The 18,145-nt window shown below is 40.5% G+C and overlaps 1 protein-coding gene across 18 annotated transcripts in view; it reads left to right on the top strand.

Moving 5' to 3' along the window:
• UTRN (utrophin) overlaps window positions 1–18,145 on the top strand; it is a 374,743-nt gene that overhangs the window by 240,333 nt on the left and 116,265 nt on the right. For all 18 annotated transcript variants that reach the window (XM_040553278.1, XM_040553280.1, XM_040553275.1 and 15 more), the window contains 2 exons: window positions 6,514–6,686; window positions 12,101–12,257. In XM_040553278.1, coding sequence (XP_040409212.1) covers window positions 6,514–6,686; window positions 12,101–12,257 — 330 coding nt within the window. The remainder of the gene's footprint in view (window positions 1–6,513; window positions 6,687–12,100; window positions 12,258–18,145) is intronic.

Below are 18,145 nucleotides of genomic sequence, written 5' to 3'. Positions count from 1 at the left end.
CCACACCCATCCTGTTCTTTCTTACTGAGGAGTTTGCTGCCAGGAGAAACACCATTATGACAGTGATCCTGGCTGCAAGCTGCCTTTAACTTTCATGAATACATGTTGTAAGGAGCGAATTGCGAGTGCTGTTACTGTGGTGGTAATGCAGAAGCCAGATGGCATTTGCAGAAACTTGCATGACACTCCCTTCCTATGCAAAAGGAGAGCCGCATTATACTTGAGTGGGCAGGGCTGCTTTGGCTTCGTTCAGTCTGAATTATGTGACTGCTGGAATTAGTATTAATGGGTTTATGACGCCCCCCAGATGTTCAGTCGGTGCCATGCGATGGAGCCACAGAGGTTGTCAAACACAGGCTGCCATTCCCAGCCCTAGTGAGTGCGTCATTATTCTTGTGATGAAATGAGTCCTTACCCACACCATGTGTCACCTGTGAAGGTATTATCCATTGGTACAGGCTGAGACAGCTTTTTGAAACTGCTGTTGCAAGGCTTTTGGTAGTTCGAGCATGTGAAATTTAGATGTAAAAGAAATCCCAGAATGGTTTTCCCTCTATGCTTTTTTTCTCCTGAAATATCTAAGAGCTTAAGTTGTAATTAAGTTTCTGTTATATCTAAACTTAATTGCTTTTGTGAATTGCTTTGAACTCATACCGTAGTCACAGTGGCTGTAGTGGTAGACAGCGCGGTCTGTGTATGACATTTTAGGCTTAGTGGCTGTCTTTGTACACGATTCTGCCAGTGGTGGATTTATGATAATGGCAATTCTGCCCAAGGGTTCTGCATGTGTACTGCGCTTCTGAATGTGGGTTTGTTATAAACTGATTGCTTAACAGCAGACTGTCATGGCGGGCCTCTGCAGATGGGATGAGGTTTTCTAAAGCTGATTGTCCCCTGAAAGCATAGGAGAGACTCTCTGGATGAGCTGAGTACCTGGATTCTTCAGAGCCTTTTTTTTCAAACTCTTTTCAGCAGCATCTCTCTTTCCTATCCTCAGCATTTGCAAGGAAAAGAGCAATGGAAGTCCCATTTCCCTTTCAAATGGGAAATATGCCTATATCATGCCCTAATTCTTACTCCCTCCCCCCTAAGAGTTATCAAAAAATGAAAATTTCTGAGTGCAGCAGAGGCTGAAGTGAACATCTGACACAGCAGTGTACCCAACACCAGTTGGCAGCAGCAGGTAAAACATATCTGGTTCAATATACAGTCTGCTATTTTTAAAAAAATAATAAAAAAAAATCCATTCCTCTGCCACCTGCTGTGAGACCTCAAAGAAGGATGTTCTGGCATGCAGTTATGTCCTTTGGTTGGCACTGACGCTTTGCATTCCAGCTGTTCCAGCTGGAATAGTTTTCTGCAGATACTTTGGTGAGCAGTCATCAGTTTTAGAGGTCAGGAATAAAGCAGGCAAGTGCAGTATTTCTGTAACTATGTCTTTGCTGACTTAAACCTTGCCGTTGGAGGAAGTGGGCAGTCATTCTTGGGGGACTTGCAATTCCCTCTACCTGAATTGAGTCTGCTGTCCTGTTCCAGTCACAGGGCATGATTTGTGTTGGATGGGAGGAGTACAGAATTGTTATAGAATCATTAAGGTTGGAAAAGCCCTCCAAGATCATCTGGTCCAACCATCCCCCTACCACCAGTGTCACCCACGAAACCATGTCTCTAAGCACCACATCCAACTTTCCAACCTTTCTGTCCTGAGCCTGGGTGAAAACCTTTGTTGGGGAAAATGCAGTTCTCGAGCTATTTTTCATTTGTGAGTAGTCAATCTCAGCCCTACCAACTCCTCTTAAGATCTTTACGTGGTTCAAAAGCCACAGCAGCTTGCATGTTCTGTGGCTTGTACTTAGGGATAAAAATTGCTTAGCAGTCTGTGCGCCATCATAAAGTGCTGCTAGTCCTGTGGAACAGCGTCAACATTAGACCTGCACATCCATTTCTTAGAAACCACGTGTTGTTTATGTGCCACCACTTCCCACCCCTGCTCTGTATTGAGATCCTTACAGAAATTGAGTGGAATTCTGTTTCCTAATAAACATTAAAAATAAATAAATACATTTAAAAAAAGGGGGGGATGTAATACAGAATGTTGCTGTGTAGATTGAGTTTAAAAAAATCAGAGTAAATAGCTGATAAGTCCTAAGTAACTTTTTGAAAAACAAATAAAGCCTAATGCTACATTTTTGTAAGAGACTAAAGTTAAGTTTTGTGTAATAACATATATATATGTATACATATATATATATATAAAAGCTTGAATTAAGCGATCTTGACAATAGAATCTGTAACTTTATAATAACATCTTTTTATTTAGCCTATCGAGTAAAATAATTTCTCTGCATTAGATCTTTGTATCATAAAGCTCAAGCACTCTAGGACTCTTAATGGTGCAAAAGGAATTGAGTAAAGTTTTGTCTATTATAAAATGTATCTTGCTTATTCCACTTCAAGATTGGGTGGAAATGTGGAGTTCTCTTCAACCAGTCATGTTTTTGCCTTCAACTGAAGGGTTCAGGCCCTTTAAAGAGGAAAATTTTTTGCCAGTGTTAATGGCGATGTACCAATGAACATGGTATAAACACAAAATCAGAAAAGACATGAGTGGGAATGAATGTGCTAACAGCCGTGGGAGGTTGCAGAGTGAATTAAAGTGCCCTCGGTCATTCAGAAAAAAGGTGCTGGAATGACTAACATCATGGGAATGCTGTTGTGGTTTTTTTGTTTTTTTTTTTTTAATGTATCTAGAGTTATCTTTGAAACTATCATCTTAATAGTTTCTAAAGGACAATTGTTTCTACTACTGCGATGTTTAAGGTATCCTTGCTGTTTTTAAAGGGGGAAAATAGTGAATAAAGAAAAAAAACCAATAGCTGATTTACCTTGGAGTTGGAATCACAATGTTTGGTTCTGTTCAAGTCTGTCACATGCTTTCATTTACCCTGGGGAAGTCAACTTAATCTGCCTTCGGGCTGTTCCAGTAGCAACTGCAACGGGAATCAGCTTCCTCTTTGGGTCCTTTTCAGAACTGCCATCCACAGCGTTATCAAGTCCTTCACCCCTTACTTATATATTCTATGAAGTTGCATGCTCTTCAGTTGTGACGTGTTATTTTAATATTTTGATTGAAATAGAAGCAAGAAGTAGGCTCCTTGTTATGGAGACAAGCTTTAAAATCAGATCCAAGCATAAAATGAAAGCTTGAATCCTGCAGGTATGTCATTTTCCATGACAGGGCTAAAGAGGGAGAGAACCAGAAAAGTCTACGGTTCAGAATGGAGATGAGAGGATTTTGAAATCACCAGACCAAAGTGGAAAAGACAGGCAGCAGTTTGCTCTTTATTCTTAAACGGAATTTAAAAAAAAAAAGTGGCAATCTTCTAATACCCTGGCTGGGTAAAGTAGATAAATGTCAGCCTAGTTATTTCTTCTCTTTTCTATCTTTGAAAACTTTGAAACTCGTACCTTGATTTGTATATAGGATGAATTGTTTCTTTGAAGAGCATTATTTTAATTTAGGACAGTAATCCTGCAGTGCTTGTGCATGTAAACAGATCTGGTGACCTCACACCAATAAATTATCATTGCAGTTTAGTAGATCTGTGCACATAAATATTTGCAGGATTACCAAAATGGGACCTTGAGGTATCTTTATGGTATCTCTACCTCAAAAAACTAAGTTGATAAAACTGTGTAACTGCAGATTAAGAACTATGAATTTCTTCTGGCTTTAAAAAAAAAAAAAAAAAAAAGCCTTCTCTGTTTATACTTGTGTTTTGCATTCACCAGGAGAGAGCTCTGGACCAGATCCGCTCTGTGCTGGGCTAACAAGACAGACTGTTTCACAGTTGTGATTACAGGGCAGTGTTTATAATCGCCTTTAAAGTACTGACAAACTGAAATTGGCTTACCCTTACTAGAGTTAATCTTAGTTGGGGCATGAGCAGTGATAATCAAATTTTTCATCCTCTTTGCCACATAGACAAAGATGAAGAATGTGGTGAATCAGTGAACAGTGACCAACGAGAACACGTCTACACATTTCATAACAATTGAGAGAAAGATTATGACAATACAGTGAGTAAGGGAGATTGTACTGGTAGTAATTAATTAATCAGTAGATTAATTGGTAGCAATCCTGGAACAAGATCATCATCCCTATTTGTTAGTCTTCCAACAAAGGAAAATACTAGAATAAAAAAACTTCAAGCTCTTTTGTGTCATTATTGGGGGTTAAGGAAGTTTGTGGCCATCTGTTGCCATTAGCCATCTTTTACCTGCTTGCTGCACCTCTTCTGTGTGCACACTGAAGTGGGACACATCTGGATTTGTCCCTTTTTTTTTTTTTTTTTAATTTTTAGGGGACTGTGATACATCTGCATTCATTAACCTTAATATCAGTCCTGTTTGTTTATCCATCAGCTGGCAGTGCTTTTTCTTCCAGGAAAGTTGAAATCAGAAGAGAGGAAGAGAAGTTAATTAGCAAAGGTGATTCTTTGAACTGAGCTGTCACAATGTGGCCATCACAGATGGGACTCAAGAATGTGCACAGCAGATTTATGGTGCCATAATCAGTGTAACACGATAACTGGCAAATACAGGAATAAGACCCATTTTCAGCGAAGCATCATTTTGAACTGTTAAGCATGCATATCCTCTCACATGTAATCAAAGCTAGAAGGTTTTATGCAGGTTCTTAATAGCATTTGAATGAGCACCGTGACTGTAGAATGGAAGGTTGGAGGCCAGTTGGTGATGTAACTTCAGAGAAGCACAGAAATGGATTTGGCATGGCCAGACTCCTGTAGTACAGATCAGTGTGCAATTAAAATCGAATCTGCTGTCTGCAGTTGCATCTCCTGCTGTTCAGAGTTGAGCTGGTTTTCAGCGGGTCTCCTTGCATGTTTGAGTCATAAGGTCAGGAGCTGCAGATGTTCTCAGATAAGCATCTGATTTGCCTAACTGCTGACTATGCTGTCTTACTTGTATTTGTTATCGTCAATCACTTCCATTTCTGTTTTTCATTTTAAATGTCATTACTTGTATGTATATTCAAGATGGTGTTTTTTATCAGCATGGCTTAAAGACAAGAAAAGTGTCTTTTTACCTGTTTCATATTGGTGAAAAACCAGGCAAAGCATAGGTAGCTGTCCAAAGTCACATAGCAGCTCAGCTGGAGAGCTTCACTGATACCTCCCCACCCACTCTCTGTCTCTTTCTCTCCCCCTGCTTTCATCCTCTGTCTCTCCTCTCTCCACCTCTCCAGCTGTATCCTTACTTCTTTTTTCATTTTTCCCTAACTGATAAAAGCTTTCATGCTATCTCAGTTTCACAGCAACTTTTCCATTGCTTCCAACTGTCCATTGCAGATGTGCAAGCAGCCATTCTGAGATGCAGGACTATGTCCTAAGGACAGGGAGGTACAAGAATCCCCTCCTCTCCTTCTCCTGTGAACAGATAGAAAGTACTGAGGAGTTGTCTGGAAAAATAAAATCCTTTAAAGGATTTCAGTTATTGAATTTCTTCCTTTGCAAAAGAAGTTTGTTTACATCTGCATCAAGTTTCTGTCACAATCTTTGCCGATTAATTCCATTGAGACAGCTAGTAGAGCTTCTGGCTCTCTAAACATTTACATTTCTCTATTAGGGCATACGTAGAAAGCATCGGTGGTGATACAGGAGATTGTCTGATGCTATTATAACGTGTTTTAAAAATAATACTTCACTTTGTTAGATGTAGACAATGTCCGTAATGTGTTTCTTGAGGCAGATGAATAGGAGAATAAATTATGTTTTTGGAGAAGAAAATGTTTATTTTCAGCAGGGAAGAGAAATGAGCAAGCTGAACTGAAATTACAAGCACGTTTCTTTCTGTTCAGCACTTAATACATAAATCAGATTATAATACATCACGTCATTTTATGTCTATATCCCTATATGTTGCAGGACATGGTATACACCAGCTGAATTGTAAAAATGGGCTTGCTGTAGCTATAGTCATTCAGTTGCAGTTTAGAGACTTAAGTTTTAGATAAAAGCTTTCATTGCATATGGCTTAAAACACTGTATAGAGTTTGAATTTGACTGCTCTGCATAAAGTTTCTGCAATCTTATATTTCAAAGAGGAAAGGGACAGAACAGCTAAGGCTGCAGCTGTGAACTTCTGAGCAGGAGAAGATCTCCAGTACATTTGCAAATGTTGCACTTGGCGGAAGTGTGTGGGAAACAAGAAACAATTAGTTACCTTAATACAAAAGACAGGCAGAGAATGTAGTGTTTATAGCTGTAAATGCCGTTTCAGAGTCAAGGATGACTTTCAAACTCCTTTTCTCTCACTAAAGAAAACGGGACCTTTTATAATGGCATTGCAGGTTTTCTTCTCTGCATCTCTTTCCAGAGTTGCCCAAGAAAGTCAGACTATGTGCTCTGTCCAAGAGGATAGGAATACTAATAGGAATAAGCTCTTCCTTAATTTACTGAAATAAGATGTCTGGACTTGTCGATATTTCAGGACATCCAGGCTGAAATTGATGCCCATAATGACATCTTCAAAAGCATTGATGGAAACAGACAGAAGATGGTGAAAGCCTTGGGAAACTCTGAGGAAGCTGCCCTGCTCCAGCACCGACTTGATGACATGAACCATCGATGGAATGACCTGAAGGCGAAGTCGGCTAACATCAGGTAAGTAATTACAGTGTCAAGACGTGAATGGGGCAGATTTGTCTTCTGAAAGGCTTGAGAAATTTCACCGCAGCACTAAAGTGAAATCTCCATTTTCTTCTGTGAAGGACCCTGAGCACAGATGTAGAGACTTGGTGCATTAGCTTACCGTGCACGCTTAACTATTTGTTCCCTCCCCAGAGTTGTGCAGACATAACTTGCCAATCTGTACTAAATGTTCCAGAAAGTATGTTGAATCTTTCCTTATTTTAAATCGATGGCAATGTCAATGAAGTCATTCTGTGAATCTGCAATTACCTGAGGAGAAATCAGGGTTTTGTTTTTGCCACTGAAATGAATACCTTGGTAGGATTTGTATCCTAAGTATTTTCATCTGTATTGGTGGTAGAATTTTTTGACTGCTGCTATTCCACTAAGAAATGTTTTAAAATATGTATTCATCAAGCTGTTTACAATTTTTGACCCTACCAATGCCAAACTCACTGATGACCGTCCAAGTGTACTCATTGATAAAAACTTTATGATGTCATTTTGAAAGCAGACATTACCATATTCATTAATATGAATAAAATTCCATATTACAAGTAATTACATAGAAAAGTATTTCTGGAGCTTTTAATTGCTACTGCCTGCTTGTTGATTAAAGGAGACTGTTCTTTTAATAGAACAGAACAATGTTAAGCATTCATATGAATTTTCCAAAAAGCAGAAAAATGAGTTGAGCTTTGAATTCAGACACCAGAGTTGGAAAGAGGGGGATAGAAGGGAAATGTGACATTTATTTTTCATCTCCACTTACCCTGTCTCCAGACAGCTAAACAGTTCCATGTAACTGTTGGGATTTGCTGAATGGAAGCTCGTAGAGCTTGAACCAGAGGAACCAAACAATTTTCCGTGAGGGTTTGCAGATACTGGCCCCAACACACCACAAGTAGTTTAATGCAAGAGCTGTTAAACTTGGGCCTTTATGAGCTGTACTCAGCTGTACAAGTCAATGTGAGAGAGAGACCAAAACATGATAATAAGTTAATAATTTAGTCAGCAACTGCAGGTTCTAGCAAGAACAATTACTTGGCCTGTCCTGGGGTTAATCATAGTTTGGGAGAAATCCATGGCCAGCAAAAGGGCCTTCAAGCCATTCACCATAGGGCAGTTGTTACTTCCAAGGCAGAGACAGCAATTGTGCAGTTAATGCTCAAAAAAAGTTAGTTTACCCACTTTTCTGAATAATGATTTGTCTTTTCACTCTTGGGTAGATACGGAACATGCATCCCTCTGGGCAGCGTTAACGTTTGCATTGTGTGCGTTGCTCTGCTGATCCCTGCAGTGCTGCAGGGCCACGTGGCACTGAACTACAAGCAGAAGGCAGGCAGGGAAGAGAATAGTGGAGTAAATAGAAGTAAATTAACCTTTCAAATCTGTCTCCTCTGAAAGGAGTGCAGCATTTCTGAGTTCATGTACTTTTCCCTGTTCTTTGACTGCAGTTCACTTTTCTAACTTGCACAAGAATGATGAAAGCCTTCACAGGGAAGTAACAGGGCCTAAAACTGGTATGAAGTCAGTGTGTTGATCTGGCTGTTTGCCTTCAGATTCTGTTTTCTCGGTGTATCCTATTTCAAGAATGAGTTGGAAAGCAAAACTGCGTGGATGAGTCTTGTGAGAACAAGTATGTAACCATGTTAGAGGCTAGGGCTGACTGAAAAATCTGGTTTTTATGGACTTTAGCTCAGAACAGTGCTTCTAAATGAAGATTTCTCTAAGTTTATTTATTTATTTATTTATTTTAGGGTATTTTCAACTACGTGTACATTCTGATTGTGTTGATTTTTTAGCTGCTGAAAATGCTGCTCTCCCTTAGGAATAGTGTGAGACTTTCTTTATCACTTCAGTCCTCAGAGCTGATGGTGCTCATCACTACACTGACTTTACTTCCCTGTTACTGGAACTAAAGGGAGTTCCAGGCTGAAAAAGCAATGTTCTTTTGACATACTTTTAAATGTGTGGAAGCTACTTAAAACTATGCTTGTAGTGACTGTGACACCACCAGAAAGGACTGTATCTCGCCTTGAAATTACTCAGACTTATTCACAATTCCTTCTTTTTCTCTGTGTCGTGTTACTCCCAGGAGGAAAACAAAGCTGCAGCTTTGTGCAGGTCAGCCTTTTGCAGCCAAATGCTGAGGAGAAACTCTTCTTCTTGGGTGGGAAGGTATCAGCGTTTGGGGGAGGTATTGCAGAAACTGGGAAGGATTCTCTATATTCAGACCACCCACCAGTCTCTTTTATTCCATATGTTCCCTCCGTGCTCAGCAGGAAAAGTGTTACCTAAATAGCGGAGACAAAAGCTGAGGAGGTCTCCAGATGGGGAGGGAGCCTCTCAGGGTCATCAGAAGGGGGGTTGTGTCAGAGTCGCTGCTCTTCTGCAGGATCTTATTCAGCCTTAGCTGAGCAAGGGTGTTCTCAGTCTGGTCGGCTGGATGGGGGCAAATGGGTTTTTCAGGCTCAGCCAAGATTTCTATAGGAGTGTTTCTGGTGGTGTCTGATGCTGGGGAATATTGCTGCTCCAACCAGTGCTCAAAACTGAACAATCATCTGGTACAGAACTGTCTTCATCAGAGCAGATCCTAAGCCGCCATTTGACCTGGCAAATCCCTGGAGATAGCCAACTCATTTGTCATGTGAACACAAACGCCTTAAGCTTTGTTTTTGCAGACTTTGTTTTGGTAAAAGCACCAATCCCAAAACAAGGGCAGAAATCCTGTTTGGAAGTGGAGAAGCCCAGGAAACAACTCAAAACTCCAGCATAGTTCATTGGCTCTAACTCTTACTAATGAATGGTCTGTATCACAAATGTAAAACGTCTACGTTTGTGTAAGCCACTAAAACTAAAATACAAATTGGAGCATATCTAGCCTCCCTTGCTCCTGCGTAGCATTTGCTTGGAATGGAGTTTACTGAATGCATGTCTGGGTGTCCCTGCAGTCCTCAGGAGAACTGAAAGCTTGTGGCTGCTCTTCAGCTGTCACTGCTGCATGCCACTTTTATGTTCAGTATTGCTTCTTAGAAGATGAGGAAAGTAACATTCAGGAAAAGTCTATGCTGATGCGATGTCTTCCTCTGTGTGCGTTTTTTTCTTTCTTAACTTCTTTCTAATGTTTCTGAAGAGGTGTTAACTCATTCTGTGTTCAGAGAGAGGAATTTTAATGTCCTGTAGGTGCAGTTGGTTTCCCCCCCACTCTCTCCTCCTTACTACTCTAACCCCACTTGTGCTGGACTTTGAAACCATGCGCTGGTGATGTTTTGCTACTGTTATTGCATGGGCATGTACGTGGGCACTCAGTAGTAGTAAATTACAGACCATTTAATCTGGTGTTACATGCCTCATCATTCAGGTTAATACCAAATGATTTTTTTCACTATTAATATTATTGCAGTGTATGTTAAATTAAGTGAACCACCCTTTTAACTAGATGTAGGGGTTTCTTTTTCAAAAAATTCTAATTCATTTTGTATACAAGAATTCTGCTCAATAGAGCAGAATCCTGGAGCCTGGAAAGTGCCAGTTTTTAGAGGTGAGAGCTGCCTAAATGTACTAGGTACAGTAATAAGTCACAATTAATAGAGATTTTATTATCAAATGCACAGAAGGCTACAGATATAATTTTTAAAAAATTGATCGCTGAAAGTTGTTTTTTTTTTTTGATTGATTGCTGAAAGGTTTTGATTGCTGTTAGAAATCCATAAAAATGCTTTCTTTTCATAACAATCTGGATCTAACAGCAAAACTGTAAATTTAGTTATGGGCTGCCTTGGCAACGTGTCTCCTCTGCCTGATTACTAGGGAGTATTACGCTGTGTTCACTCCCAGAAAGGAGGGCTGCTTCTGTTGAGTACCTAACACGGGAGGGCAATGTGTGTGCAACACTGCAGCTTGATTTTTTTCTGAGGGTGTTTTTGATGGGAAGCGAAGCAGTTTTGGAAAGGAGAAGGGAGATGCTGGACGTGGACCACACCATGCTGTGGAGAGCGTGCCCCTGAGTGCAGCTGGGAACTGCAGGTTAGATTCAGTGTTGAGGGAAAAGGTACTGGTGACTACAACAAGGGAAGACAAATCATGATGCAGGAAGTGGCAGCAGTAGAACATCACTTCTAGCAAGTAGTTTATATTTTTTCCCATGTAGTTAATTAAGTGCTTTCCTGAATGGAGTGAAGAAAACTAGGTTCCTCTTCCTGAAGTTAGCTTATTCTTTACAGAAAGAATTTGTTCGGTTTTCCCTTTGCGTATTCCCATCCCCCTGGACTGTGTTTCCTGGTTAATTTCCTAGTATCCCTACAAGATCACAACGTACTGTTTGCCTCAAAGTAAACCTTGCAGCACATCACCCCTTCAATCCAACTGTTGTCATATCAGTACCAAACATTCGCTCAAATGCCACTTGAGAGGATCATACAGTAGAAGGCAGGTGAATGTTTCACCTGTACTAAAAGATGTGAGTTACAGTGAATCAGGAAGAAAAAAGTTCAGAATAGAAAAGAGAAGACCTAGGAAACAGAACAGTAGTTCAGTTCACTCATCTGTCAGAAGCGGGGCACAAAGGTGCAGAGCTAGTGTCAGTCTCTGCTAAAAAGAACTTAGCTTATACCAGTAAACAGTTTCTTTCACCATGCAAGTGATAAAGTAGAGAGAGCTAAGTGCATGTTGGTCTCAAATGGGTCTGTAACATAAAGTGACTGGAGTAAAAGTGGGGTTGCTGGCCCTTGTCAAGGATTCCGTGCAGCTGTCCAGGCACTGCAGGGAGGAACCGTCAGGTCAGTGTATTTCTGAACATGATAGAAGAGGATTTTGAAGATAGATTTTGGAATCTGGAGGGGGGTTGTTGAGTTAACTGGGAGGACAGATTCACACTATTAATTCTCGAGTAATTCTTCATTGACTAAAGTTAGTGCATTAAATGATCTGTGCCACTGATGTGTTCAGCAGCACGGTTAATGTACTGTCGATGGCTGCTGGGAGAATTTGTTGCTTTTGGTGCTGGAGATTCAGGGTCTTGGCATGAAAGACGTGAGTTTCGTGGTGCCCTGGCTCACAAAATGATGCTTGTACTTTGTGCGCTGCTGTGGCAGAGTCACAAAAGACAGTATTTCTTTATGTTGTTTGGATGCTCGGTGTTCAAGGTTTTAGGTCATATCAGGTGCATGTTTGTCTGTGTTCCTGCATTTTTCACCTGCTTATTTTGTTTTACTGTGCAAAATGATTTGAAGTAGAATTTTGTTTGTTTTCAAACACATCAAAGGTCCTTAGCATTTAAGCATTTGAAACATTTCTGTCTTAATGGTAGAGCTATTTTATTTATTGCAGTACCTTGGTTTTTGTACTGTTCAGGACTTTAAGGATGCTTTTATGTTGATTCACAGGGCTCACTTGGAGGCAAGTGCAGAGAAATGGAACCGATTACTGACATCCCTGGAAGAGTTAATCAAATGGCTGAATACAAAAGATGAAGAACTTAAAAAGCAAATGCCCATTGGAGGGGATGTTCCAACCTTGCAGCAACAGTATGATCACTGCAAAGTAAGTTGAGTAACTTTTATAGATACATTTCCTACTGTGAATAATAAAATGAATCAAATTGAATATAGGAGAAATGATGAACGCTTGATCCCAGTATTAATTTCTAGAAAAAAAATACTGTTCCAGGTCCCTGCTCCTTCTGCTCCTCCACTTGCCCAGTAAAGCACAAGTGAGATGCTCTCTTTGAAATTTTATCAAAAGGATATCTGATGAATATTTTCAGTCCAAACACATTTTTGATATATTTCTTGATGGTTTTGGACTCCTGTTGGGTAGAACTGTCATTCTATAAGTAAAGTTAAAGAAGGTTCACAAAAGTAAGAACTGAACAAGAACTGTAAAAGAAATGTTGAATGTAAGTTCAATAAGATGATGTAAAGTGACGTTCTCCGTATTATTAGATTGATCATTAATAGCAGCCCTCCACCCCATGCAGATTCATAGTGCAGTCAAAACTGTAAGAACTAAAATTTACCTGTGCCCTGTACTGTTGTAAACCAATTCTTTGTTTTTTTTCTAGTTCTTTGACATTTTGATACGTATGAAAATATCAATTCTTAAGTATTTTTTGACAACAAAAATGCTACATCCACAACGTATCTTCATTTGTTTAAAGTCTATCTCACCAACTCTAATTCGTAATCAATTTAGGACATATTTGCTATTGGACAGATTCATTCTTGTTAAGTTTGTTCCATCTTGTTGTCATATTTATTCTTCTGTATGGTGTAGAGAGGGAAAGAACAAATGCAGCTTTATATAGCTAATTGCATAACAACTATGTCTCCCTCCACCAACACAACGCTGATGTCTTTTCTGCTATGGTATTTAGTGAGGGCAAAAACTGGATTTGGGAAAACATTTAAAAATACAGGAAAATACTCCGAAGAAGTACAGAAAAAGTAGTCTGACATGAGCAGTACTTTAGAGACTTAACTCCAAAATAGATGAACTTAAGGAAATCTGCATAAGCTTACCCTTAATTTAGTTTTTTAAAATAGTTATTAGCATAAACTCAGGATCTTTGTTTCTTGAGAGTTCATCTCTTCCTGTTCTTATCCACTTTAATCATTATGCTCTGTTAGTAGGCACATCTGCTGTGAATGTTTTATAATGGTGGATTACTAGTGCAGGAGAGCAATCAAAGGCTGGAAGAGATCCAAAGATGTTTTAAAGGAGGTCAATGGGAGATGATAGATTTCTACAGTTCATTTTCTAACAGCTTATTTGTGTCTCATGCTAGATTATCATATATGCATGATAATAACAAATAATGCTGCTATAGTGTGTCTCATTTGATGATGTCAAATTGTTATGTAAAAATGATAGTTTTTATAAGTCATTCCAGAGTAGAAAAATGTTGGAACAAGCATGCTGGGTGGGTCATTTGGGTCAATAGTGAACCGCAACAGTGAGAAGGAAAGAGAGAACTTCTAGGTTGTTTAACCCTTATGCATAGTTTTAAAGAATAACTGTTGTTATATATTGACGTTAAGATTCTAATAAGTACTTTCAGGAGTTTTTAGAGATTATTCTTTCACATTTCAAAAAGGCAACATTCTTGCACTATCACTGAGAAAGAATATTGGGTGTAGGTGTGCCAGCCCAGTATTTAACAGGACCTTTATTAATGGCCTACAACAGCACAAAACTAATGTGATTCTATCACGTTGTTCTTTGTACCTATGCAAGCAACAGCTCAGTATTCAATTGCACATGTATCTCAGATGAAACTGAACAATTATTTTTTAATAGGTCATAGAATCATAGAACTGCTTAGGTTGCAAGGGACCTTAAAATCATCCGGTTCCAACCCTCCTACCATGGGCAGGGACACCTCCCACCAGACCAGGTTGCCCAAAGTCCCATCCAACCTGACCTTGAACACTTCCAGGGATGGGGCAACCACAGCTTCTCTGGGCAGCCTGTGCCAGTGCCTCACCACCCTCTGAGTAAAGAGCTTCTTCCTAATATCTAATCTAGATCTCCCCTCTTACTGTTTAAAACCATTCCCCCTTGTCCTATCACTATCTGCCCATATAAAAAGTTGTTCTCTATCTTTTTTTTGTAATCACTTCAGTCTCTCCTTATGTCTGGGATTGAACCCAACCCAGGTGCAGCACCTTGCACCTGAACTTGTTGAACATTATCAGGTTCACATGGGCCTGCTTCTACAGTTTGCCTAGGTCCCTTTGGATGTCTTCCCTTTCTTCTGTTGTATTGACTGCACCACTCTGCTTGGTGTCATCTACAAACTTGCTGAGGGTGTGCTCAATCCCATCATCTATGTCCCGTAGATGGGACAATCCGATCATCTATCATCTATTGATAAAGATATTAAAGATCATCAGTCCCAAGATGGGCCCCTGGGGGTCACCACTTGTCACCAGCCTCCATCTGGACATACAGCTGTTGACCACAACTCTCTGGCCGTGGCCATCCAGCCAATTCCTTATCCTCCAGATAGTCCACTCTTCTAGAGATAAGAGATAAGGATGTTGTGTGGGACTGTGTCAAAGGCCTTAGAGAAGTCCAGGTAGATGACACCAGTTGGTCTTCCCTTGTCAGCTGATGCAGTCACTCCATCATAGACGGCCACCAGATGGGTCGGGTATGATTTGCCCTTGGTGAAGCCATGCTGGCTGTCCTGGGTCACCTCCTTGTCTTGCATGTGCCTTGACATTGTTTCCAGGAGGATCTGTTCCATGATCTTCCCAGGCACAGAGGTCAGGCTCACTGGTCTGTAGTTCCCTGGGTCTTCCTCTTTAAAAATGGGAATGACGTTTCCCTTTTTCCCGTCATCAAGGACTTCACCTGACTGCCAGGACTTTTCAACTATGACGGCTTGGCAACTCCATCAGCCAATTCCCTCTGGACCCTGGGATGCAGTCATCAGGCCCCATGGATTTGTATGTGTTCAGTTCCATCAGGTGGTCTCGAACCTGCTCCTTGCTTACGGTGGGAGGGAATTTCCTCCCCCAGCCCCTGCCTAGAGGTCCAGGGACCTGAGAGATGTGGGGAGCCTGACTACCAGTGAAGGCTTAGGCAAAGAAGTCGTTGAGTATCTCAGCCTTCTCCATGTCTGTTTGTTATCAGTTCTCCCCCCTCATTTATCAGAGGGGGTACACTCTCCTTGGACTTTCTTTTCTGACCAATGTACCTGTAGAATCCCTTCTTGTTATTCTTTATATCCCTTGCCAAACTCAGTTCCATCTGATGGCATCCCTGTGCTCTTCCCAGCCCCCATGTCCCTGCTTCCACTGCCTGTGCATTTCCTTCTTATGCCTCAGTTTGACCAGCAGGTCAGCCAAGATGGTTTCCTGCCTGTCCCTGTTGTTTTAGCAGGAACCAAGAGATTCTCATACATCATGTGGTATTACTGTGCCACACCAAATGGGAACTTTTAACGAGTGGTGTTTCACTTTCTATTGAACTGCTGCTTATTAGTCATTACCAGAGAAGGGAAGCTAGGCTGCAGCTGTCCACTGATTTGATTCTCTGTGGCAGAGCTTCACGCTGTTTCTTAGCAGGAACTCTTAACTCAGCACTGAAGCTGTAGTGTATTAATTAACTATAACAAGGTTGAAAGTTGTGTTTTTTCAGGTGGAAAGTGAAAAGTGGAGGAGAAAGAACCAAAGCCCTCTGCAGGTCCTTCTTCCTCCTCCTCAGTATAGTTTAACGGTTAGTCTGGTTAGGATGTGGAATAGAAATGTCTTTGTGTAACATAAAGTTTTATGCCTGCATTTTTTTTCAAAATCTTCCACCAAATCTTCCCTTTCAGCAGATTCTTTGTAAAAATAACTGTGTGATTCCACACTGGCAGTCCCTCTGCGCCTTGTGTTGGGATCACTGGCTGGTGTCACTTGCACTGCATTTAAGGTGCTGCTTTCGGTGTGTGTCCTGTGTTACGTTTTCAGAGGAGACTTGAGGCACAACTGTACCAGGTAAATATTGCAGATATGACTTGATTTCTCACTCTCAGGGGTACTCCCTTTATTCCTCCTGTCATCAGCAGCTGACCAGGCACTTTAAATGCCACGTTTCTTTGCCCACACTTCTTCAAATATTAAGCCTTCTCAGCATTTCACATTATCTGCAAGATTTACTTTTTATCAGTCTTTTTTTATAACCCCAAAAGAGCTTCAGCAGCACAAGTCAGCTGGTGACTCCTCTGCACAGGGGCTGGGTGCCTCTGCTCTCCCATTTCCTCTAGTTTCACATCTGAGCTTTGCTTTCAAATTGTCCTCATGCAGATTGAGCACAGTTTCATACATCATTTTCTCTCCACTTCTCTGTGATCGCTTTGCTCTTATTTCCAGCTTGCTTACCTGATCTTGTCCTTGCTAGTACTTCAAAACGTAAGTGGTGAAATATTGGCTGAGCTCTCTAAGATGCAGGCCCATCATATTCTCATTTCCTGTCCTTCATTTTTAGGGCCCTCAATCTTTCTCATCTTAGCATTGCTCTTTGCCTCTAGTTACTCGATAATCATTCTCCTTATTAACCTACATTTTTCCCCCTCAGTTACATAAAATGATGTCTTGCTTGCTTCAGCTTAATGGCACTAACCTTATCCCTCTTTTCCTCTGTTAGCATCTCCCCCACTCAGTGCTTGGCTTCAGCGGTGTTAGATAAATAAGTACAGTATTATGTGACAGTTTAGGTTAGCTCACATTGTTTGTGTGCTGCTGGGATCTGTTTGGACAGGAGGAAATAAATGGTTTGCAATTTGATTTTTAAACTTGTTTTTGTTTTAAATATCATTTTCCAATGCCTTAAAAACACACATTACCCACAGCAGTGTTGTTCACGTGAATCAGGGTTACAGATTTAACCCAGAATTGCCAGATCGACAGAAGTCTTTCAGGATGTAGCAAATATTTATAAATATTTCGTACCGATTTTGGCACTGTTCAGCCAAAGTTCCATTACCTATAGCAGGTCATAGTTGTACCCCCTACTAAATGCCAAGCTCAGTCAGTGAGCACAACCTGTCTGGGAGTGTAGCTGTGCTCTGTATCTTGGAGAGGGCAGGGCAAGAGGAAACTCATTTAAAAAAGGGACCTCAAATTTCCTATTTGACTATTCTTGAAATTTCTTTGTCCTTGAGAGTGGGCTGTGCTGTTAGTCCCAAGAACAGTGGAAAAATCCCTAAGTGCTTTGTTTAAAAGTGTCGGATCACTGAGAAGAAGTTTTAGATAATTTTTGAACTCAAGTAGTTCTGTGTGAGTTGTACCTGTAGCAGAGGCTATATTCACACTGACGAAGTATAGAAAACTCAACTGTGAAGGTGCTGACACAGGGAATGGCTTATAAGGAAAAGAAAGTGAAGGCAGCTCCCTTTTCAGAGTTGATTACCAATGTTGTTTTTTTTTTTTTCTTCTGAAATTCCAGTTTCTCATTGTTGTTTGTCCTTACCAGCTTAGGTTTTTCCTTTTCATTCTGTTCTTTCTCAGTCTTCCTCAAGAATATTCGTGTAGCGTTTTAAAGAGTGTTATGCAAAACTGTTCTGATCAGCTGCATAGACCACGCCAAAGAAAAACAAACCAACCAACCACAGAAATTAAATAAAAGCAAAACAAAACAAAACAAAACGCCTTATGTAGATATTTTATGCTGCAGGAAAAGAAAAGCTACAAAACTATTGTGGAAAATCAGCCTTAAGTTTTTAGAAGTACCTGGAGTAGCATCTGTGTATAAGGGAAGACGATGCAGATGCTGGCACCTTGTTCACTTGGAGATGTGCTGAGAGCTTCGTGTCTCACTCCTCCCATGAAAGTGTTCCAAACTGTAGCTTTTTGAAAGTGTTTTTTTTTGTTGTTGTTGTTGTTTTTTTTCCTAAAACAGAAAGATGGACAAAATGACGTAGATCTGTGGTTTAGGTTTCA

This window comes from Cygnus olor, chromosome 3, assembly GCF_009769625.2.
Source record: "Cygnus olor isolate bCygOlo1 chromosome 3, bCygOlo1.pri.v2, whole genome shotgun sequence".
In the NCBI taxonomy this organism is placed as follows: Eukaryota; Metazoa; Chordata; class Aves; order Anseriformes; family Anatidae; genus Cygnus; species Cygnus olor.
This window is presented reverse-complemented; position numbering and strand designations above follow the sequence as displayed.